Below are 23,174 nucleotides of genomic sequence, written 5' to 3'. Positions count from 1 at the left end.
GCTCGCACCATCTTCATTATAACACTAGAAGCATCATGCAGTGACAAGCTCTTGAAGATTTAGTATCCTCACTATTCTCTCAAGGATCCTCTTGCATCCCATCTTTTCCATGAGTGAAGAAGTTCCACCTGCCTCTCTTTTGTCCACTACCTTAACATCGACAATTAGATCCAGGAAGTGGTCCATCATGGTGTACAGGCAGTACTTAGCACTGAAACCAGGAGAGTCCATTCGCCCATCACCACACAGAATTAAAAGCTCCTTTTCAAATACATTCCAAACTTTTACTTTCATTTCACCCCATAGTTCCTTGATGCTTGGAACAATATAAAATGTCTGAATGCGGTGAAAGGTTGTTGACGAGATGAAATTCAAGTTCAAACAACGTGCGAAGAGGCTGATTTTCTCAAAGTTATTCCCTGTAATTAATGTTGCTGCTGCCAACAGAGTTGAGGAAACAAACAGTTTTTGTCCACCTTAGTTGGAAAGCACTTTGGACGAGTGCCACACCTCATGATGGCCGTTTTTGCACCAATATCTTACTGTCAGCACACCAGCTTCAAGCTTTTGCTCCACAACTTCTTTTTTTTCTTCACAACTCTCCTTCTCACAAGGACCCTCAAACAATGGCACAATTTTGTCTACATCCACCATCACTCGTGCACCTTCGTACATGGCTTGATATTTTAGTGACGAATCTTTGCACTTCTGAAGTTCCATAAAGTCCTTCTGTACCTTTTCTTTTAGTTTCTCTTGTGTTCGTCTTTACAGGTCCCATTTCTGGTAGCATCATCAGGGCAGATTTCAGGTTCTTCTTGGGGTCCTTGCCGCGCTCACTTTCATCACTGGGCACAATCATAGCCGTCAGAGTTGCACTGTCATCGACTGAATGCTCATGGGAACTGCAAAACAATACATTATTTTAAAATGATTAAAATTAATTATAAAATTAATAATAAACAAGCAAAATTCATACAATTCTTTCTTGCGCCATAAATATGGACAGCTTTCACTGACTGCCAAAGTAACTTTCAGTCACTTTTAGGCTTCTCTTCCTCACTCTCACTTTTTGTTATACCAGAGGATGTTACTTTACTACCTATAATGGGTACAAGATGTCTCTGATTTCATCAATGGGACAATTACTAAACTGAAAGACAGAGGCTGATATGAGTCTTCCTCTTTGCGTTCACCTTCACTGGACAAGTCATCAGACAACCCGTCATCTGACAAAGAACCGTCAGTGGACTCATCACTTGAACCAGGATCAGAACTATAAAGAAAAGACAAAACAAAGCTTGGATATTGTTTTTGCTCTAAACAAAGAAAGTAAAGTGGGAAACCTCTAATGTGAAAAAAAAACCTTGAGTTAGCTACACTTACATGTATCAATGGAGTAAAAGATCAACAACTACAACCAGAATATGATCCTAAGTTTGCCGTAAAGTAAAATCAATTGTCACACAAGTACATACCTTATAATTTCATCCGAAAATGGATCTCCAATAATACTCCCAAATGCAGGATTGATGGTAGCACAATTGACACTGCAGACACTGAAATTTCTTGCACAAGAGAATCGTCTCCTTTCGGGTCTAACCCAACAGATTCCCCAGTTATGTCAACACTGTGTGAGGAAAATAATGATATAACAATATTCAAAACCTATCATCATCATTGTCATCTGTCCTACTCAAGCCTTGGATGCATAAGACCTCATTCAAAACCTATAATACAGTGATAGTTCAAAAACATTTATAAGAATGTTCAGTGCCAGAAAACTAGGCAAATTAATCAATAATAATAAGACAACTAAAACATTTGCACTAACAATTGACTTAGGTTTGTTTGTGTAGAAAAATCATAATAAACAAGCCCTGAAAGCACTGTTGTCACATGTACCTTTGCCCATTTGTTAGCAAGCAGGTCAGAATATTTTCAGCTAAAGATACATTCATCCAGCCTTTCGTTTGTATAAACCAAAACAATCAATGAAGTGGCATAGAACGTGTATACTCACAATGTATTTGATTCATCTTGATTTCTGCCATGAACAACAGGAGACACATCTATTTCGAGCCTTGCTCTTTTTCTCAAGGGGGTTGACTGGAAGAGCCCACGTCTACCTAGATACGTATAGAAAACATTATTCGAATGTCAGAGTAGAGTATAAAATAATCTTCGTGCTAAAAGTGGAATATACTTTCTTTACTGGATTTAGATAACACAGATTGAAAAATACAAAAAACAAGACTATAATGGCCTTGGGAAAAAGATAAATAAGACAGGAATCTTACTTGAAATGGGTTCGACGTTAGAAGTTTCAGCTGACGATTCTTGAAAGGAACTGCTCCTCGCACGAAGCTCCTCGATGTTCTGATGGAGCAATATCTCCGCAAATTGGCTGTTACTTAGCCCTGTGATATTTAGACTTTCTTTTCTTTTGTTCCAGAGGCGAAAAGTTGACTCTCGAAGGAGAATTCTTTTTGTTCCTTCGGTTGCCTTTGGCCGTCCGCGTTGAGGGACATGAAAGGCCATCGAAGACCTCCAGTTTAACCAATAAATTTCACTCCAAACAGTAAAATAATGAAGAAATAATACGTCAAATATAAGGACTGATAATTTTAAAAAGCAAATGTTGTAGTTGACGACCTCAATGAAGCGAGTGCACAAGGATGGACGGCGATTTCTTTTCACTTCGCGAAATGTCCGACGTTGGATTGCAGATAAAATGGCCGATTTCACTCTTCGCGCGCGCAAGGTATTATGGTTGGGAGAGGTCCTTTAAATTTCATAACAAAAACTAGGTTTATTTATTTTTTGATTTTAGTTTAGGTTGGCCCTCGAACATACAAGGTGGGGAGGGGTAGATGATTGTTTTAACTTGCAGCTTTCACACTTCATGAATTTCTCATTACTTTGTAGTCTTTTCGAGCATGCATTTTATGTGAAATAACTAACGGCAGACTTTAAGGTGATGATAAAACTTTGTGATGTCATCTGGTTTGGTGTGTAATTGTACAATTGAAGACAGGTGATTATCACGACAATCAAGCTTATGCTCAAGCTCATGTATTCTTTCTTGTACAGCTACGAGCATCTCCTTAGTAGACTGTGCTTCAACTTGTGTGGCGCTAGCTATGTAATCATGTTCGTTCACTGTTTGTGTTGGTTCAACATGTACTGTATTGTTTCTGAGACAGCAAGAATCATTTTAAAACTCTAATTTACTTATTTATCATGACCAGACATGTTTCTTTCCTTTTTGTGACTTATTTTCTGCAATTGATTTAAAGGATGGCTTTGATGTGAAACTATTGCCCGAATGAATTCACTGAGAGCTTGCCAGATGCACAACCCTTGTTACTTCATTTGGAAACAAAAAGTACCACTGTCTTACAGGATTTCCTTCATATCAAGTCCTACGTGCTACCTTTTATGCAATTCAACCAACTGCTGAAAAGATGAGTACATGGTCACAACTGCAACGTATAAGAAAGAAAGGTCTACATGAAGTTGCTGAACTGAGAGATACTGCTAGAAAATGCAAGTTAGACTTGTTTCACCAGTTTTATCTTTTTTGCATAAACTGCGTCTAGGATCATTTAACCAAGAACTCTCATGTTTGGAGTTCATATTCCTCTGATTGCTCCTCTGAAATTTGAAGACTTGCAAAATGAAGTTGTTGCTTCTCCTCTAGAACAATGGCTGGATAAGACAGGTGAGGGAAGGTAAACTCAGGAACAGGAACAGAAACTTCAGAATTGACATTCACAGACGAGCTTGCAGAGATTAGTTGCTGGTAAGATAAAACAGAACCTCTTGGAACCATTCCAAATCTACTTTCCTCAAAGGTTATCTCCAGGTCAGATTCTCAAAGGACTATTAATGGTTTCTTACTACGGTTTCCAGTTGAGTGAGACGGGAACAAAGTTTGGTGACGAAGTTTCAACATAACGGCATTGTTGTCAAGGGCAAACTTCTCTGTTACCATTGGTAACAAATTTGCATTTGTAACTGTCTTGCTCGACAATCTCGATGCTTAAATAAATACAAACACTACAAATATCGTCAGCAACACTTTATTACGCTTTCAAATATAAATATATACACAGAGACAACGATAAAAGAAACAAATAACAAAATATATTATGCCTTAGCTGTTTTATATCGACGGTAACAGATCTGTGTTGAGAGTTGACGTTATGTTTAACGTGTGTCACTTTACCTTCCTCGTTAGAGTTACTGTTCAACTGAAATTTTATCGTTTTCCAACTCCAGGGATTTTCTAGCAGCTTTAAAAATTCCTTTAGCTTTAAATAATATATCTTTCTCAAGTGCAAAATGAATAATTAGCGAACTGAAATGAAGAACATTTGGCGCTTCGTAAAGCTGACAAAAGCTAACACCATTTCGGATCAAAATTTCAAAAAAATTTAATAGCCAATCAAAAAATTGCCCTGTTTCCCGAGAGGTCCTCCTTGTATAAAAGAACAATGGCGGTCAGTACCTGTAACGACAACTTACCAATGGAAACACAGAAGTTTGCCCTTGACAACAATGCCGTTGTTATGTTGAAACTTCGTCACCAATTTTTGTTCGCGTCTCACTCAACTGGAAATCGTAGTAAACGGTATGTACACTTTTGAGGTAACACCAGAAATGTTTTCTTTTTGTTTTTTCTGTGGATACGAAACCCTTTCGATGATCACTTCAGACTCTGGTCTTGGGTGAATTCCATGCCTAAAAGTCAGAAAAGTTGTCAATGAGAATATGCCTAGGTCAAAAATTCAGCTTTTTAAAACTAAAAAGTGACATGAACCAAAACATAGTCTAAAATTTTAACAATATTATTCAGTGACATCATAATAGCTGTCTGGCACAAACCTTAGGCAATGATGTCTTTGAAATGATTGGAGGGATACTTTTCAACTCGAGGAGTTGATAGTGGAAGATGGTGTAAATTAAGCCTACAGTGTGATGACACAACCCCTGCTCAGCAGCACACACAGCTACAAGTGTAAGATTTGATCTCTGTGGCCTTCTGCTGGCCAAACACAATACCGATCTTATGATCATCATTCTTCCCCATGCTCCGTTAACTTTTAGATCACATAGTGCATCCTACCAGTTTCGAAGAATTTTTTACTGCAATGTAAGGTTTTATCGTATTTAAGAACATCTTGGAAGGCATGAAACACTTCATCCTGTTAAAGCGTGCTTTTACAAACCTTGTGTGTCGTGAATGTATCCCTCAGAAAAAAAACTTGTAGCCACGAGCAAGGGTGGCCTTTATGGGCAGGTTCTTTTTAGCAAACGTTTTAGTAAATGCACCAGTTATTTCTGGAACATGCGAAAGATTTGTGTGCCAAAACTCGTCCACTTCTGATGCCATTTTGCATTCTCTAAAATTCTGGTAAGTGAACCCATAGCCCCGACTGCACGTACAAAATTGCTATGTTTATATTCAACATGGCCATGGCGTGACATGGGCGAATTCCACCCAGAATACGACACGGATGTATCTAGTTGGGTCCATAGAGACTTCAAAGGATTTCTAAAGGGTGGTTTTTTCTGTGTGTTGGGTTTTTGGCCCTGTAAGCCCGGTGGCCTTTACTATCATAGAGACCAGTTCCTGAGGGGAGATTGAGTTGATTGCTGTTTGGTGGCTTTGTAGAGATTCAGATGGTTTGAAGTCTAGTGGCTTCGCATGGTTTTGAACAAAGTGTCCTAGTTACAACAATCTTGTTGGAGTGCTTGTTGAATTGATATCTTATTGATGATGATCTTTTTTTTATGGGGCAATTAAATACAGAAACAAGTTGTGCATGACAAGGCTGTTATGGGGCTGTGCAACATTTGAACCTCTACCTCCTAAATTATAAATAGTTAACCTAGGTGCGAAAAAAACTGGAAAATGTAATTTGGGCCATCAAATCTAAAACACTTAAATATAATAAAATGAGCGATTGCACGATACGTCATAGGCTCTAGCAGCCATGGGTATAGGCATAGATCATAGCTGGCCAAGTTACTCAGATTCAGTATCTATTTAATCACAAAGTCATTAAAACAATGGATGGAGTTTTTCAAAGTTTTAGATATTCCCAGCAGCAATGGGCAGCAGTATTCAATATGTGGCAACAAGTAGGCTTGGCGTTTAATCCTACATAACGCAGCTATCATAGCATAAGCTTTGAAAGAAGGAGTCATGGTCTACTAAGGAGGAGTTTCATGTTCTTTGAAAAATGGGAATGTTGAGGAACTATTACCAAACTTAGAGGGAATACCTTGCAATGGTTCCCAACTGGGTTTGCATGTCTGATAGATGTCCTTTTCTCAGGAAGTGTTTGGAGATGAGGTCTCAGGGCATCAGGTCTTCATATCCATTAGACCCATGAGGGCATTCTTCTATGTCACATACTGTGCTTCTTATACTTTCTGCTGTATTCTTAAATAGGTCTTTGATGTCCCACAGCCTTCACGCTTGCAGTTGATCACCCGTTGTTGCACTTTGCAGTTTTGGCATCTGACCGACTCTTCTGACTCATCTCCAACACATCTTTTGCAGAGTTGACACACAATGAATATGTTTAAGTTAACAACAAATTTTAGTTGACTTGCAACAATCTCTTTGTCTCGATTTTTCAACATTTCTGGTCCCACTAACTTTTCAAGGGTTGTGGATTCTCCAGTGTGACTTGACAACTTCCACAAAAGATTTCACACAAATTTGCAACCCCTCCCAGGTTTGATCACTAATAAAATACTGCTTACGTTCCGCTAAAGGAACATCTTCCTGCCCCATGGCCCAGTCTTTCTAATCCTGAAAATACTTCAAAAAATCATTTTCCAACCAATGCAGCCTCCCATCTAATTGGGTGCGGTACACACTCTTAAATTCAAACCGTGTGTTGATTCTGTTAGCATTTAAGCAATCAAAAAAGTCATTCATATGCTTCACAAATTTAACTGTCTCCTCTGTACCTGGTTTCGTTGTTCTGTGATGGCATGTGCAACTCTATTGCTAAACACTTGTGCAGCTTAGTATACCCGCATCCTTAAGTAGGGATTAAGGAAGATGTGGTCAGCAGTCAGTTTGTGTAGTAACCTCAAACCGGATGCATTTGATGAATTGACATCATTTTCAAATGCATCAATGAGCTGCAGCCACGTAACCCACATGCCGTTGTTTCTTAGTTTTTTGGTCCTATTTCTCCAACAGCTATTCTCCCAGTTATTTCTAGTTGTTTTTAAAAGATGAACTGGATCACAAATAAAATATAAAGGTCGCTTTTTAAATGCATAATGATTGTTTGTTTTGTAAATTACTGTACCTTTTGGTGCACCAGGTGGACAATGGTACTTATAGAAAAGTCGATGGGGGGAAGCACCATCACATGTACTGGTCAGTACTTTGAAGTCTCGTTGCTCCAATTCCTCAACGCATTTCCAAAACAAATTGAACAGAGCATATGCTTTAATTGTTGTAGTAGGGAAAAAAGCTACTGGCATTTTCCAGTCTGAAAATAAACTAACGGCCATGAAAACAAACATGTGCGTGGCTTCATCTGGAGTAGTTGGGGAATTTTGTTTTGCAGACAAGCATTGCTCTAAATCATCCATGCTATTTTGGATAGACCCTAAATTAACAAAACCAATCAATTTCCCAGAATCATCAAAAACAAGGTCTTTTCTCAGTGATACCTCGTCCTGAATGATCCCCACCCATACATCATAATCTTTAGGGTTAGACCTATTGAGGAAATCTTTCTTTACCAAATCTAAAAACCCTGAATCAAACCCCGAGTCCACCTTAAAGCAATTACTATAGTCCCTTAGAGTTCTTTTGTCAGGGAGAACTAAAACCCCACTGTCCTTAAGGAACTGAAAAGCTTTTGGAGATGACGAATAAAGCTGAAAGCACCATCTGATTATGAGTGGGTGCCACCTTCTGGATCTGTTATCTGTGCATGACAAAGCTTTCTGCTGTTGTTGAATAAAGAGAGACTTGAAATTCTCTGGTTCCTCATGATGACACTTTTCCACCTCCTTGAAGAGTTCTTCCACAACTTCATTATCCTCTTTGCTTAACACGATCAAATCCTACAAAATGTCAAAAAAATATCACTCTTTAAAACAATATACCTTTGCCAGGTTTGTTCACAGTTAAGGAACAAAAGTTACAGAACATCCATGCAAACCTGTATGGGTTACTAGCCCACCCCTACATTATCATATCCAGCAAAGCTTACACCCACCTTCCACCTATACCTTAGATATCTTAGTTCAACTCAAAGGGAACCTCTGCTCTTGAGACAAGTTGACACTGAGTTGTTTGAGATAATGCCTAAATTTCAAATTTTACCGGACAAGGGAGAAATAGGCATTTAAACACAACTTTTTTAAAAGATTATGGCTTTTAAATTTCCCACGCGACGCCATCTTGGAATTTATGATGTCAGTGCGTTGCCCACAATATCAATACCACAATATCAACACCAAAGAAAATGTTCCTTTCAGAGCATGAACAGAGCAAGGCATTGCGTGACCAGTGAGGCAAGCAGCATTGTCTTGACTCTTATTGACAACAGCAAATTAGCCAATCGGATTGTGAGATTAGTAACAATATTGTGGTAAAAAATACATTTTGCTACTCACAATTTTCTCCCCTGTAACTTTTTTCTAATTTCTAATTGTTGTAAAGCATTTTTTGTACACAGTCTATTTTATTATTTTATGCATCAGAATTAATCACAGTGCTTTGGCAATCCGGAGGAAAGGACACAGACAACTAAATATGCATCATTCTAAGCTTTACTTACGTACATTGTTAAATTTTTCTTCCAATAAATGCATTTTTCTCCCTGAAATCTTCCTTCCAAGTGAGCAATTCTTAATTCTCTTTTCCTTTTCTTTTTCATTCAACCTGCTCCAAGCACAATGACTGTTACTACTTGTTTTTCCAGTCGAAATTTCTGGCAAGGCCTCTCTAGATTTCTGGTTGGAGAGCATTGTTAACAAAGTTTTTCTATAAGCTTTACAGGGCTCACATGCAATGCCAGAATGCCACAAACCTCTGCAGTCAACTGGCCTTATTGTGTCGTTGGAGAGTTTTGCCTTTGTCTTGCCATGACGGTCTTTGAACACACCATTTCTCCCACCAGAATGTGCAAGCTCTTTGAATTTTTGATCGTCGATTCCTGGACAAATAGAACTCCTATCAACAAAATCAAGTAGATGAAGGAAACTTTCCATGTTAGTCAACTCCTCTGGTACGTTTTCCACAAACTCTGTGACATTCCTGTTCGATGTTAAGATCTTCCAAGTGAAATCAGTGTTAACTATGATGGTCTTTTCTGGAACATTGTCGACTCTGGTAAAGGTGCACAACATTAGGAAAAGTTCTGAGTGCTTGATTAAATTCCAACTGTTTTTGAGGACATTATTTTCTGACAAAACGGAGAACAATTGAGTGTAGTGGTAAAGGGAAGACTGGTGTAGAACAGCAGGAGGAAGGTTACGTAGTGGAAACTGGTATTCAAAGGGTAGGTATGAAGGTAAAACTGGTGAGCTTTGGGATTGACTGTTGCCAGTGGGTTGAGTGTACTTCCAATGAGTGTACTTTCTCCTCCTTCCAATTCTCCCCATTTCAGCTAAAAATGTAAAAAGTGTACAATTTTAACTTTTATAAACACAGAGAAGACTATCAAGCTAATCATAGACTTAAGGATCTGTAACAAGAGTGGCATAAGGAGTGCACACATTGGAGCCAAGGAAAATAATAGCAGCAAAGCAAATAATTAATTTGCACTAAGATTTTTGACATTTATTTTTTAACATGTATTTTACCTCAAATGCCACTGTTCGCAATGTTTCTTGTTGTATTGTATTGTATTTACTAAAGCTCATTATTAATAACTTTTTAATTATAGTGTCCCTAATTTATTACTCCGTATTAGATTTAAGTCAATTGATACTTTATTAACTAGTTTCTATTACCGTTAAGGACAACTATTTCTCTGATCACTACTATACTTATTCTAAAGAAAAGCTTCACAGGTTCTTTAGAGGTACCGTAAACCCTTATCGAGTGCAACATTCTCCAAAGTAATGTTACACGCACCATGCACGCGACTGCTTGACACTTTAACCTCGCCATTTTCAATCGAAATTTAAGGTTATAAATTATCTTCTTACACTATTGTAACTATGCCTAAGCCACAATTTCCTCTTTATACAATCACTTTATCGTAGATTTGTACAGAAATAACCAAGGACCTTTTCAATATACGAGTCCCAAAATAGTCGTCTAACATAGGGAATGTGGCCCTGGTGAGCTCATTTTTTGGGAGTAGATTTTCTCAAAAACAACTAAAGATAATTCCAATGAGCAGTGACAAGTGCTTACCTTGCAAGTTCAACTGTGGCTTTGCAGGGTCGTCATCGCCGTGAAACAGAAAACAAAGAGAAAAAATACACGTCAAAACTGAACTACCACTAACACCGAAGGAAAAAAACAAAATAAAGGACAACAAAACCTGTATTTTGGCTGTCTTGCGCCACATATTCGCCTTCTTTTCGTCACAAATTTCCACTATGATGGAACAACAGACGCCATCTTGAAGCACAAAAACAACCAATCGGCGATTAGAAATCTCCCCACGTGATTTACGTTTCCAATCCAGTCTCTTCACTATCCATGGTCTAAGATATTCACCAGGCCCTTCTTGATCCACTTCCGAGATTGGATCCTACACGGCCTAAAGCATCATCACTAGACTCTACTCGATCCACTTCCGAGATTGGATCCTTATCGGTCTAAATTTCCACTATGATGGAACAACAGACGCCATCTTGAAGCACAAAACCCAATCGGCGATTGAATCTCCCATGTGATTTACATTTCCTCCAGTCTCTTCTTCCATGTCTTGTTTCCCGCCCTTCTTGTTCTCTTCCGATTTATCCTCCGCCTAAGCATCATCACTACTCTACTCGATCCACTTCCGAGATTGGATCCTTATGGTTCTGAAAAAATCACCAGGCCCTTCACAATCCACTTCCGAAATTGGATCCAATGCGGCCTATAACGGTTTGCCTGAAACTAGCTAAACACACAAAAAAAAATTAAAATGGCAATATGAATTTATAAATCACACCGCAAAATGGTAAAAACAACGCCCATTGTACTCAACGTGAGACACGTGGCCCTGGGGACCTAACACAGGAGTAATTAATGCAAAACCAGGAAATGGCCCACGCTAACAGCAAAATTACAGCCCAAATATGAAACATAAAAAGGCCGCCGCCGAAAAACCAAACAGAAAACAGCAAATAAAACTAAAATTGAAAAGAAAACAATGATACGTGCCACTTCCACGATGCCACGTGGGTGAGAAGGAAAACCGAACGACCGGGCATGAGAAAAAGAAAACCTTACCGAAATAGTAAGTTCCCAAGCAAAAACCCACAGCGGCGCTAAGAAAATTTATGACAGTGCAAAAGTTACCTCCAAACTTTCCTTTTTCTGAGGCTTGGTGAGAACCTGGGAAGTTAAAGCAGAACTTGAATTGGTCGTCACCAAAGACGGCTGCGAAGCAGAGGAGAGGCTCATAACAACTGGAGGCGACATGTTAACGGTGGAGAGATACCAGTACCGGTACAGAGACAGGTTGAGAAACTGGAGCAGCTTGAGAAGACGCAGACAGCTCTAAGGCGGCAATAATTGCAGCTGAAGCTTGTTCGTCGACGCTGGTTGGGAGTGACATCGTAAACTAGGTTCACCCTTCTTGTCCAAGATTCGCAACAATTGACACTGTTAATTACTTCATTCTGGTTTATATAATGCTTGATGACGTCACTGGGGATGCTAACGAACTATAGACCTTAGACTCTTGCTTAAGCTTTTCAGCTATGGAATCAGTGCTGCTTAAGGAATCTTCTTGAATATCACGCTTCAAAGCGCTCAACTTCTTGTCAAAATAATCTTTGAAAAGAGAGAACGTCAATGCTAGATCGGCAGATTCGGGTAGCTGCTCTGTCGGAACCGTCAAAGGCAAAACTGTACCAGAATCTTGTTGCAAAGACGACAAGCCACCACGAGGTATCTCTGAGCTTCGTTCAGTGTAGTCAAGTTCAGTGTCCGACATAATTTAGAAGGCGAACTGACGCGGTCGTAAGAGTCGAATGAATACAAATGAAGACAACGCAATATAATACCCAACATCCCGCTAATAAGGCATTGAACAGAATGCCACATAACACCCCCGAGACTTGGTTACGTGACCCATGATAAATTCATACAGTCGAACCTCGATTATCCGGACTCGGTGGGACCTAGGTAAATAGTCCGGATAATCGAGAGTCCGGATAATCGAAAATATGAATATTAATGAGACAATGTAAACAAAAGAAATAAAGATAACACATTTTTAATTCTAAGAGTTTGCTTCAATGACTGCAAATACATGTATGAACTGCCCTTATACTTAGTACAGTGTTTAAAAATAAGAACCTATTCATCGTTTCTAAAAAAATGAAGCATACTAGTTTGCTTTAAAGTCTTATAACGAGATCGCATGGCGAAATCCATCATACGGCGAGGTTGCATGACTTGAACAGGTTCAACATTGTTCTGCCTTTCCATCCAGGACATTCTGCTGCCTCAGAATTTGAAACTTGTTTCTCCTCCTGGCCATCATCTTCCTCGTCGCTAAATTCATTTTCATTGGAATGTCCAGTGACGGTGGCTAAAATTTGTTCGTCTGACATCTGTTCTGTAGTCGGGAGCTCGTTGTCTAGATTGAGCCACTCTTCCAGGTCATAAGCATTTAGAGAATCTTCATTTCCTTGCTGGACATGTTGAAGCATTTCAACCATTGACTCGGCAGAATGCTGTTCTTCAGGCTCTGAATTTGGCTGGCTATTGTCGGAGTGAATGTTAAGTTTGTTGTAAGCCTTGCGGATGGATTCTGGGCTTGCTTCATCCCAAGCGTCACAAAGCATGTAAAGAGCATCTTTCACTGTGTGAAGCTTTACAACGTCCTTAATGCTCTGTGTTTGATCAAGGTCTTGAGCGCAAATAACCTTTTGGAGAAGCTTTCTCTTGTATCGATTTTTCATCGCTTGCAAAACTCCTTGATCCATCGGCTGAATTAGAGAGGTGGTGTTCGGAGGCAGAAACATGCATGTAACAGAACCATCACGGCTGCTGAGTTCATCAGGATGTGCTGAACAATTGTCTATCAACAACAGAGCTTTCGGTGAGCGGATGTTCTGCGAACGTTGATGGACTTTAACTGCTGGTACGAATTCTTTTGTAAACCACTCGGTAAAAATCTCCGAATTCATCCACGCATTTTTTTGTGACTTGTATATCACAGGGAGCGCATCCATGTTCACATTTTTGAAACATCTTGGCTTCGCAGATTTCCCAATCAGAACAGGTTTCAGTTTATGAGTTCCCGTAGCGTTTGTGCAACCTAGCACAGTTAAACGATCTTTGGCTTTTTTAATCCAGGAGCAGATTTCTCGCGACATGAGACGAGAGTTCTTTGCGGTAGACATTTCCACAACAGTCCAGTTTTGTCCGGGTTGTAGATTTGTTCTGGTGTCAGCCCTCTTTCCTCGATCACTTCGTTAAGTTTTTGTAAGAAGGGTTTAACAGTTTCTTCTGCTGCTGAAAGTTTCTCGCCTTGAATGCTCAAGTTTCTTATTCCATGTCGATTTTTGAATTTGTCTAACCAACCAGTTGATGCTTTGAAGCTTTCGTGATCAGCTGACTCGCCATTTAACTGCATAGAGAAGTGTTTCGCTTTCTCCTGAAGAAGCGGGCCTGAAATTGGTGTTCCAGTTGACCTCTGCTGAATAAACCGAGTGTACAGGGCCTGATCCAACCGCTCGTCATTGGCAAGCTTCAGCGACTTTCGTTTTAATCCTTCGCTCGTTTCGATGTTGTCGGTGAATTTCAGGATCTTGTCCTTGTTCTTGCGTATATGGGAGATCTGTTGTTTGCTGATGCCAAATTCAAGGGCTAAATTTGTTCCTTTTTCTCCTTTATCTAAACGTGAAATAATTATTTGTTTATCCTTTACTGAGAGAACAGATCGCTTTCGCTTCGTAGACGTAAAACGCTGTTTTTAGCGCAATTTTCCTGACTTTTAACATAATTTCTGATTTTTTTCCCTCTTTAAGTTTTTAGGATCAAAGGTCATTAATATTCATGAAAAAACGGGACCAGAGAAAAAGTCCGGATAATCGAAAAGTCCGGATAATCGAGGTTCGACTGTATTTTCCTTATGTTGCTAAACAGGCCACAGTCATGAGTACTTAAAGACTTTCAACATGTTACCGTTACCTGGATTAAGCTTACTGTCACCTTCAATTTTAAACTTTAAATGTTTCATTTAACTACAAAATTTTCAACAAAATGTCTTCCTTTTTCCGAATAGTTTGTTGCACACGTTTCAAAGTGACAAGTTCGCACTCAGGTTACCTAGGCTGCAGGCTACGAACCAAGCTTGCCAACTAGTTTCCAGGCTTTGGCTTGAACTTCCCAACACTATCTGGTCTGTGTAAACATATGCTGTTTGTTTCCTTGTGTGGGGTGTAATGGTAGTGTTTAACGAGTCATAAACTGTGACAGAGTCTTTAGCCGGAAAAAAAAAGACATTACCCAGTGACCAGGGATGTTATGTAGCTGCAGTGTCTCTTGGACACTTAACAAGGACAAAAATTAATAGAACAACCCAGTTTGGCAAATTATTTTTTTTAAGGAGTTGTTAAGCAGGATACAAGTGCTTATTAATGAGATAATAATATAATCATAATGACTTTATTATTGTCTATCATATATAGCAGTGGGAAACCTCCACTGCTAATAGGGGACACCTAACTGAAATTATCTAAAATGAATATAAAATACATAGTATTAGAAAGAGATAATACTTAACATAATTCGGAAAGAAATTTACAAATGATATATAGGAAAAATCTAAAGGCTAAAGATTATGGCTTGCTCCACATTTTCTGTTGGATAGGTGTGAGCTTCTTTTCTGACATGAACAGGATTTAAGTCGGGCTTCTCCATGTAAGAGGCCAATGACGAGGTACAGGTGAAGCTGAGTTCTGCTTGAGGCATGACGATGCAGCCCCTTGTGCCAGCCCTTGATACTATTATTGGTCCTCACAGATTGCATTAGTACGAGTGTTCAGAGGATCGTATCAGATGTTCACAATAATTACAGGTATTATAACAACTTTTGCCTATCTTCCACATGTAGTCTGTGTTGGTGTCACTTTTTACCATTTTCTTAACTCTTTGTGACCCTTGTAAGAGCCGAGCTTTACGCTGACAGACTGCATAAACTGTCAGGCTGCTATGGTTGGTTACCTGTGCATCTAACCATTCAAATTGGGCACAGTCCTTTCCATCACTCAACAGATGAGGTCATATGTACCCTGTTCATTTTTGTATGATTGTTGGTCAGGGTGAATTTGTTCACTACACACTACAAAATCCCCTTTTCATAACTATGTGTTATTTTAAATAATGAAGTTATAAATTTTTTTCAAACCATGAGAAAATGTTTTGTACTATACAGACAAGTTCTTGTTTTGATGCCAGGTGGTCTTTTGTGCTAAAGGAGGGTGGGTTTTTCAGTGAAAATCGCAGTGCAGTGAGTGACGACTCTTGTATTTGGAAATGTCTTAAATTTTACTGGCAGGTTGTTTCTTATATGCTGCTTAATTTTGAGTTCATAAAAAAGAAAGGTTACCCAGGTGATAAACACTTTAGATACAGTTGATTTACTCATTCCAAAAATGTCAGACAGCCATATTCGTATTAGTCCTGGATGAATCCAAACAAGAGTTAGGACAAACTCTTCCAATAGAGTCAATGTGCATTTTCTTTGCATTTTGTTTGTCTTTTCTTCCCTCTGATAATTCTTTAGCACACCATAATTTTCGCCACCCCAATATTTAAGCTTGCTTTCCTGTGTTTCTAGTGATTGAAGAGGAGTGTTAATACATGCCACACATGGCAGACCTGTATAAAACGTGACACTGCTGTCCGTTCAAGTGGCATCTTTAATAAACATTGTTCACTTCAATTTAGCTTTGTCTTTTAATTGTCTTCACTAATGCTATTATTTGGTCCAAATCACTGCCGGTGAGCAACAAGTGTTTCTTGAAGTCTTTGGCAAAGTGGGCCCTTCAGATGGAGGTATGGCGTCTAATTGCAAATTTGTCAATCATTTGTTTCAGTCAATCTCTTAGTAAACGACTTCTTGAGCTTACCTTGTCTTAGCACATGATGGGCCCTTGTTCGACACCAGCACATCACATGATCCTATGGGATAGCCAAAGTGTTTAGCACAAGAAACCTTAAAGTTTTCAAGCATTAAATCATCCCTGGAAAACTCGACAAATTCTCTTGGTTGTACCGGGCCAAACCTTTGCTTGTTGTCAGGTTTTGCTATCAACCTTTGCATGATGATGTTGCTTGGTGCTGTTCCTTTCAGCACCTTTGCAAGGTCGTGTTGCTTGCTGCATTTTTTTGTTTGACATTCGTTCTTGAAGGACCTTCCAAGCTTGGTTCATTTTTAGTGGCATCACTGAACAAAGAGCACCTCACATTTCATACAAACAAAAGGACATGTCCTAATTTGGTTGGGGTCAGACCACAGGAGCCCAAATGAGGCGGGAAAGTCTTGGTGCAAAGCATCCTGGTCTATCATAATCATAAGCCTTGTGGAAACAACGGTTTTTTCCTATGGTTATTTTCAATGTTTTATTTTCAATGCGTATTTTTAATGTTGTTTTTTGTTGTTGATTTTCAAAGTTGTTTTTTAACATGACATCCAATGTTTTTTTCTGAACTTCATTTTTCCGATTATATTTTTTTCAGAAAATTTTTATTTTTTAGTGCTTAAAAAATTGTTTTTTATTTTATAACCCTTTTTACTTTATTTGTCATCAAATAATATTTTACTTAATATTAATTAGTTTTAATTACAATATTGCTTATTTTTTTCGTTTTTCCATTTCTTACTCTTTTCTTTGCAAAATTTTACATATTTGACCATGATAATGTGGGCCACCATACTCAAACTCGGGCTTCAACTTAGTCCAGAGACAGTCATTTCAACAAAGAAGCCATACTCAAACAGATAAGATTAATGGCTTTAGTTACTTTAAGTGGTACCGCACTATATAGGGAAAACCACTGACTAAAATGTTACAGAAAACTGTCTAAAGAACGAAAAATATCATTAATCAACTTTTTAAAAGGAATTTAAACAAATTAAAATGAATAAAAGAACGAAATATGCAGAATATGCTGTTGAAAAATGTCACCTAATCGTGGGTGATACCTTATTTCATGAAGATGTTATCAAGCCACCACTTCATGGTTTTGACAACTGCGCATTAGGAGCGAGGTCAATTGTGAGTTAACTCACAATTGACCTCGCTCCCAATGTGTGGCTTCAATAGCTCAGTTGGTAGAGCATCGCACCGGTATGGCAGAGGTCACATGTTCGAATCCCGTTGAAGCCCTGAATTTTTTCACGCTTCTTTATTCCAATTGCTTAAATTGGAAATTCACTGTGTTGATCATTAATCACTTTCAGACTTTTTCTTACCTGGCATTTCTCACAGGTCAGTCCTGTATTTACTTGTCCTCACATGACCCACTTATGCCCACTTTTGCTTCATTTCTCGTATACTTGGGACTCAAAAGAGGCTTCCAAGAAATCAGGCCCAAATGTCTTAAAATACCACACAAGCTGTGTTCGATACCTCAACCAATACTAGCTTGGCTCCAATATGGTAGTCTAACCTCAAACCGTTGATAAGCTTAACAATTTATTAGCGTGGTAAAAACAAAAAAAAATTACACGGCATTGTATATGATGGCTTTTTGAACTGGTTTAAAATGATATAAAGTTCATTATTCTTGTGGAAAATCCTAAGCTAATAATATTGTCCAATACAAGAGTATTGTGATAGATAAGTATCTTAAAAAACGTAAAGGGCGTGAATTACATCTGAGCGGAAATCATGCAATAGTGTAAGGTTAATACTGTGACTTAAACTAAAATGTTCCTTAATATTGTTCCTCTCCTGCAGCAGGATGTTTCTTCTGTTTTCAGGGGGATTGTTTACTTCTCGTCTGCTTTCACCAGGATGCATTCTGTAATTGGTCTGAAGTAATGTTTCTCAGATCGTTCCTTGGCGACGATCAGGTCGATCTTGCGTACTTTTCCATCACGGTCAGGCTGTGCTTTAGTGACTCTGGCAAGAGGCCAATCGTTCCTGGGTTATTCCTTGGAAAAACTGAATGTGAAGGAAAAAAGATATTGTGAAAATGAAAATGATAAAATGATTTTCTGACATTCACTTACAAAAAGTGTTTAATCCTTCCAACCTTTTAAGTATTAAAACATAATCTATGCTTATTGGCACTCGACAATTGCCCCATGGAACAGTGTATTTAATCGTCTTAGTTCTTATTCTTCATAGGCTGTGTTTTCGTGAGCACGATTGTCTCGCTTAACATTCCTGAAGGTGTTTTGTTTACAGACTCTGTTAAGCGACTTAAGGTGGCCCACAGGTATTTATGAGGCTGACAGTTCCCTTTTTTAAGCGCATTTAAAAACGGGAAAATGTGAAGCGATTGCTTAGACTTTTGAGAATCTGAAAAAATAATGCTTAAAGAATCCCGCCCACCCACTTTGCATTGCGCGCCTCTATTGTTGTTATTATCCGGGGACTCCTGATATCCGTTCCTTATATGGGCACAGATCTAAGACACCGTATCTGTGTACATGCAGAGAAAATATGAGGATTTCAACACAAGAAAACAAGTTCCAGTTCAGGAACGTCAACAAATGGACAAATGGCTTGAAAACAAACTTAAAACTAACAAAATTAATTACTGTTGCTCTCTAGACTGATGTGAAATATTTTAGTAGACTGGTTTAAACAAGGAATATTTCGCTCAGAACTTACTTGGAACGACTTCATCTTCATCTGCTTCGTATGATCTGCACCGTTCACGAAGGTCTTCCAGGCTTTGGTGAAGTAATATTTCGGCAAACTGGCTATTACTAAGCCCTTTGATACCAAGGCTTTCCTTCCTTTGAATCCAGAGGTCGAACGTTGATTGCCGCAGAATAATTTTCTTGGTTTGTTCCGTCTTCGGCCGACCGCGCTTTGGAACGCGAAATGCCATCCGACATACAAACGAGTATTTAAATGACAAATTGAAAGAAACCAATAAAATAGACACTCGAAATAAACCACAGATAATTACTAAAGATTTTGACGGGAGTTAAAGTAGCGAACACAGCGTGTACGCTAGGATGCGCTTGGATTGTTGACCACAATATTGAAATTATCCAAAACTAGATGTCATACAAAATGGCGGATTATGCTTTTGAGGCGCGCAATGCAAAGTGGGTGGGCGGGATTCTTTAAATTATGTAAAATGATAAATTTTATGGCGATCAAACGCGATTTGCTAAAGTTATGAGCGATTTTTGGAAGCCTTCGTTTTTAATAAAATGCGATTATTTTGAAAATGCCACAGTGAATTTTTCTTGAATTTACCCCGAAGTGCTGCCAAACAGTTGAAGTTTACTCACAACAACTTACAGGAAAATCCACTCCGTAGATTTCCTGAACGAGCGACATCTTTATGTTGCCTTTAAAAACTGTTGTGTTATGCGTCTGACTTGACCGTCGCATAAATTTGATACTTATACTAACCCAGTACCAGCCAGTTTTGAGTCTGATGTCACCTTAATCTTGTGTGTAAAAGTTAAAAAGATAGTGTATATACATCAGGTACATTTACTTTTCAAGATTTGGTCGCTTTGTAAACCCCGCATTTCGAATGAAATTATACGGTTGTTCTGGCTCTGGAGTTGGAGATGTAGATTTCCTTGACGGGGGAATATTGCTTGGCAGCTCAGCGTCTTCAAACCCCCATTCAATGACCGTTTTCAGAGTTCTTTTGGCCCAGCAACCCAGTATTTCATTCAGTTCTTCATAATAGGTGAGAGTTTCTTGATTGTTCCCACTCTTGGGATTTTGGTCTTTCACGCGCTTATATTCGTCTTCCAAATTCTTAATTTTAGCTTTGCACTGGGATGCCGTGTGGACGGTAGTTAGCCCCTGTTCCCTTAAAATCCGGTTCAGTTCCTTTGCAACTGCCTCCCAAACAGTGGAGTTGTTCCTCTTGCTGATCGGATGGTGCTCTTTCCATATTTCAATGAGGAAACGTATCTCAGCGTCCGTCCAGTTTAGGGAACGGCTTTTTCCACGTTGTTTTCTCCCTGACGTTCGATCGCTGCCGCTGATGGCGAATTAGGTTCCAGAAGTCCTGGTTGTGCTGGCGAATCTGGTTGCCAAAGTCCAGGTTGTAGTTGTAGTGGAAACCATACTTGGTGCTGCCATGTAGGAAAAATATATTGCCCACGTGCGCGTGCGGCATCGGTGAAGTCAAACTGATCGTTTAGTAAAGGAACGACAAATGGAGACCTAAAGGAATTTGATTTATGTTAGCTGAATGCTTTGCTTTTCAAGTGTGAAAGGAAAGGAAACTCACCTTCCGGCATTAACTGCTCTAGGGTCATTAACAGATCTAGAAGGGTCATTGAACGGAAAATTATTCATCTTTGCAGAAATAAAACTACGCCTCGGTAACAGAAGTTTAGCAGGAGGCATAAAAATAGAACCGGCGTGTTATATTTCCAATTTTAAGTGCGATTTGACAGCTTCGTCAGATAGCTGACCACAAGTTGCTTCTTGTTGGAGGAAATTGATTGCTGACTCGCTTAAGCTACCTGGTTTGGTGGCTTAAATTTAATGAGAATTGCATTGAAGTTTGCCGACTCGCTTAAATTTAAGTGAATCGGAAATGCAAGTGTTTTCACAAGATTTCCGGTTGTCACTCGCTTAGCGACCTGAAAAATTGCTCGTGAAAACACGGCCATAGAGTTCGCTCGCCTTATAATATTTCCAACACAGCACCATTGCTCTTTTGAATGCATTTTATGCACACAGCTTTTCCTGGAAGCCCTTTTTTCTCCTTAATGTTCTTCCCGAGATGGGTGAAAATTGCCTGTTTCTCCAATGCAGTCCATCCAACATACTCCTTTTGTTTCTTTTAGGCATATTTACATCTGCAAAATCATAATTATACCAAGGCCGCAAAGTGGACTGTCCAGTTAACTAAAATTATATAAACCAACAAAGTCAGAAATATAAAAAAATAACATCAGGTAGAATACATTTTTGTGCTACGAACCATTTTTTAATGCATTTAAAATAGAAAAGGGAGGGATTTTCTGGATTAATGCCTACTTCACTCCACTTTTGCAGTCTCCCTCTCTTAACCTCCTTTGAATCGGGACCTTTTCACTTCCTTTTCCTTTAATTTTTACCAAATCCAATCTGGTATGAATAGCTAAGTGATCAATGGCATGGATGAGTAACCAATTTTTTCAACTTTTCCACATCAGTTACTGATCATCAGGGATACTCAATGACTGTTTAGTTGGAGTTTGCTCACTTAAATGGTCGGTGACCCCTACTTTTTTCTTAACGGATTACTTTTGTTAATTAATATCTACGTTTTGCAAGAAAATGAAAAAAATCTATCGAGTGAAAGTTTGTTTTTAATGTCCGACTGACGTTTGAATTACGCTTTTTGAGCTTTTCGTTTTGTCATACAACAGTTTTTAATGCCTTTTTCAGGGTTAAGTCTTACAAAAAAGGATATCAACACTATGAATTATTTACTTAACAGACGCCCTTCTACAAAATGTGACTAAGTCGTTTGTCTCCGCTCACTAATCTTCAATATTTTTAACTATTTGCCGTGCATCCGAGTCCACCATTTATTGAGTGCATGGATGTAGTAAAACCCTCTCAGCACGGCAAAATGTTGAACATAAAAATAACAAATTTCAAAATTGGTCACAAAATATTTTTTAAAATATAAATATTTTGTGTTTTTATTATTTGAAGCGAAGGCATAGTTCCAATGAGTTGTAGTGATCATTCTCGAAGTCACGTGTTTCCCTCACTGGATCACTTACTCACTCACTCACTCCATTCTGATATTAAACCGCAATTAACTTATGCATTTAACGGTAAACATGCTGACAGAAAGGTTCTTTAAAACGCCATTCTCTTCAGCATATGTCAATCAAAACCAAATTATTCTCCAACCTCGTTCCCATTGTGAAACTGACAGTTTCACAATGGAACTGGAAGACAACAACAAACTACCGTTTCTAGGAATGGAGATTATCAAAAATGGATCCCAGCTGGACACGAAGGTCTACAAGAAACCGACAGATACCGGGCTTTTATTACACTACCAAAGCCATGTTGATGTAAAGTACAAGTACTCACTACTTAAAACAATGCTGAATCGCGCATTCAAGCTTTCCTCGAACTGGCAACTTTTCCATCAAGAATGCGAACGTCTTAAGGAGACCTTTGCCCGTTTACAATATCCAGAATCCCTCGTAGAAACCACCATCCGACAATTCGTCGAGGCGAAAGTTGTAACGGGAAATGCGTGTCCTCAACAACAGCAGGTCCCTTGTCAGCGAGAAGTTCCTATTAGAGTCGTTTTGCCGTACAAGGATCAAAAAGCAGCAAACTCAGTACGCAGGCAACTGAGCGATCTCAGCCGAAAGATAAACACCGAGATCTGTCCAGTTTACACCAGCCGTAAGATCAAAGACACAATTAAAGTGAAGGAACAGAAACCGCCCATTGTAAACCAACAAAGCGCTGTTTATTATTATAAGTGTGATCTGTGTGATGCAGATTACGTCGGCTATTCTTGTCGACACTTGCACCAGCGCATCGAAGAACACAAAGGATCGTCTATCGGATATCACGTGAAAGAACAACATGGAAAGGAGCCACACAACATCAAGAAGAACTTTAAGATTTCAAGGAAGTGCCAAAGCAAGCTTGACTGTTTGATTTTTGAAATGCTTTTTATTAGACTTCTGAAACCGAAACTTAACAAACAGAGTGACTCGATCCACGCGAAATTATTTGCTTAGATATTTTTAGGTATTTTAATGTTCTTATTCTCGTATCTTTTACAACTATGCATGCCATTCGCACAAAGTTATTTTTTA

At 38.9% G+C, this 23,174-nt stretch overlaps 3 protein-coding genes across 3 annotated transcripts; 1 reads left to right on the top strand and 2 right to left on the bottom strand.

The window, feature by feature from the left end:
• Positions 1-863: 863 nt before the first annotated feature.
• Positions 864-2,784, bottom strand: LOC144647839 (uncharacterized). Its single transcript, XM_078507543.1, has 4 exons — positions 2,298-2,784; positions 2,021-2,126; positions 1,476-1,627; positions 864-1,273 (listed from the first exon to the last, which is right to left on the bottom strand). Exons 1-3 carry the CDS (start codon positions 2,536-2,538, stop codon positions 1,477-1,479), a joined length of 498 nt encoding a protein of 165 aa, XP_078363669.1. The 5' UTR covers positions 2,539-2,784; the 3' UTR covers positions 864-1,273; position 1,476.
• Positions 2,785-6,705: 3,921 nt separating this feature from the next.
• On the bottom strand, positions 6,706-10,594 carry LOC144652257 (uncharacterized). The gene is made up of 3 exons (XM_078512281.1): positions 10,412-10,594; positions 8,830-9,656; positions 6,706-8,106 (listed from the first exon to the last, which is right to left on the bottom strand). Exons 1-3 carry the CDS (start codon positions 10,566-10,568, stop codon positions 7,045-7,047), a joined length of 2,046 nt encoding a protein of 681 aa, XP_078368407.1. The 5' UTR covers positions 10,569-10,594; the 3' UTR covers positions 6,706-7,044.
• Positions 10,595-22,255: 11,661 nt separating this feature from the next.
• Positions 22,256-23,169, top strand: LOC144652298 (uncharacterized). Its single transcript, XM_078512338.1, has one exon. It carries the CDS (start codon positions 22,275-22,277, stop codon positions 23,094-23,096), a length of 822 nt encoding a protein of 273 aa, XP_078368464.1. The 5' UTR covers positions 22,256-22,274; the 3' UTR covers positions 23,097-23,169.
• The last annotated feature ends 5 nt before the right edge of the window (positions 23,170-23,174 follow it).

The sequence above is a fragment of the Oculina patagonica genome, chromosome 4, assembly GCF_052425735.1.
Source record: "Oculina patagonica isolate OP01 chromosome 4, crgOcupat, whole genome shotgun sequence".
Lineage (NCBI taxonomy): Eukaryota > Metazoa > Cnidaria > Anthozoa > Scleractinia > Oculinidae > Oculina > Oculina patagonica.
Note: the sequence above shows the minus strand (reverse complement) of the source record. Positions and strands in the feature narration are given on the sequence as shown.

Bases quoted from the DNA above. Each gene is read 5' to 3' on its own strand.
- LOC144647839 (XM_078507543.1), bottom strand. From the start codon at position 2,538: ATGGCCTTTCATGTCCCTCAACGCGGACGGCCAAAGGCAACCGAAGGA. The intron at 2,127-2,297 runs GTAAGATTCCTG...ATACGTATCTAG, and splicing joins TAACGTCGAACCCATTTCAA to GTAGACGTGGGCTCTTCCAG. The intron at 1,628-2,020 runs GTGAGTATACAC...TTCCTCACACAG, and splicing joins CAAGATGAATCAAATACATT to TGTTGACATAACTGGGGAAT.
- LOC144652257 (XM_078512281.1), bottom strand. From the start codon at position 10,568: ATGTGGCGCAAGACAGCCAAAATACAGGTTTTGTTGTCCTTTATTTTG. The intron at 9,657-10,411 runs GTAAGCACTTGT...TTACATTTTTAG, and splicing joins GCCACAGTTGAACTTGCAAG to CTGAAATGGGGAGAATTGGA. The intron at 8,107-8,829 runs GTACGTAAGTAA...GACATTTTGTAG, and splicing joins TGGAAGAAAAATTTAACAAT to GATTTGATCGTGTTAAGCAA.
- LOC144652298 (XM_078512338.1), top strand. From the start codon at position 22,275: ATGGAACTGGAAGACAACAACAAACTACCGTTTCTAGGAATGGAGATT.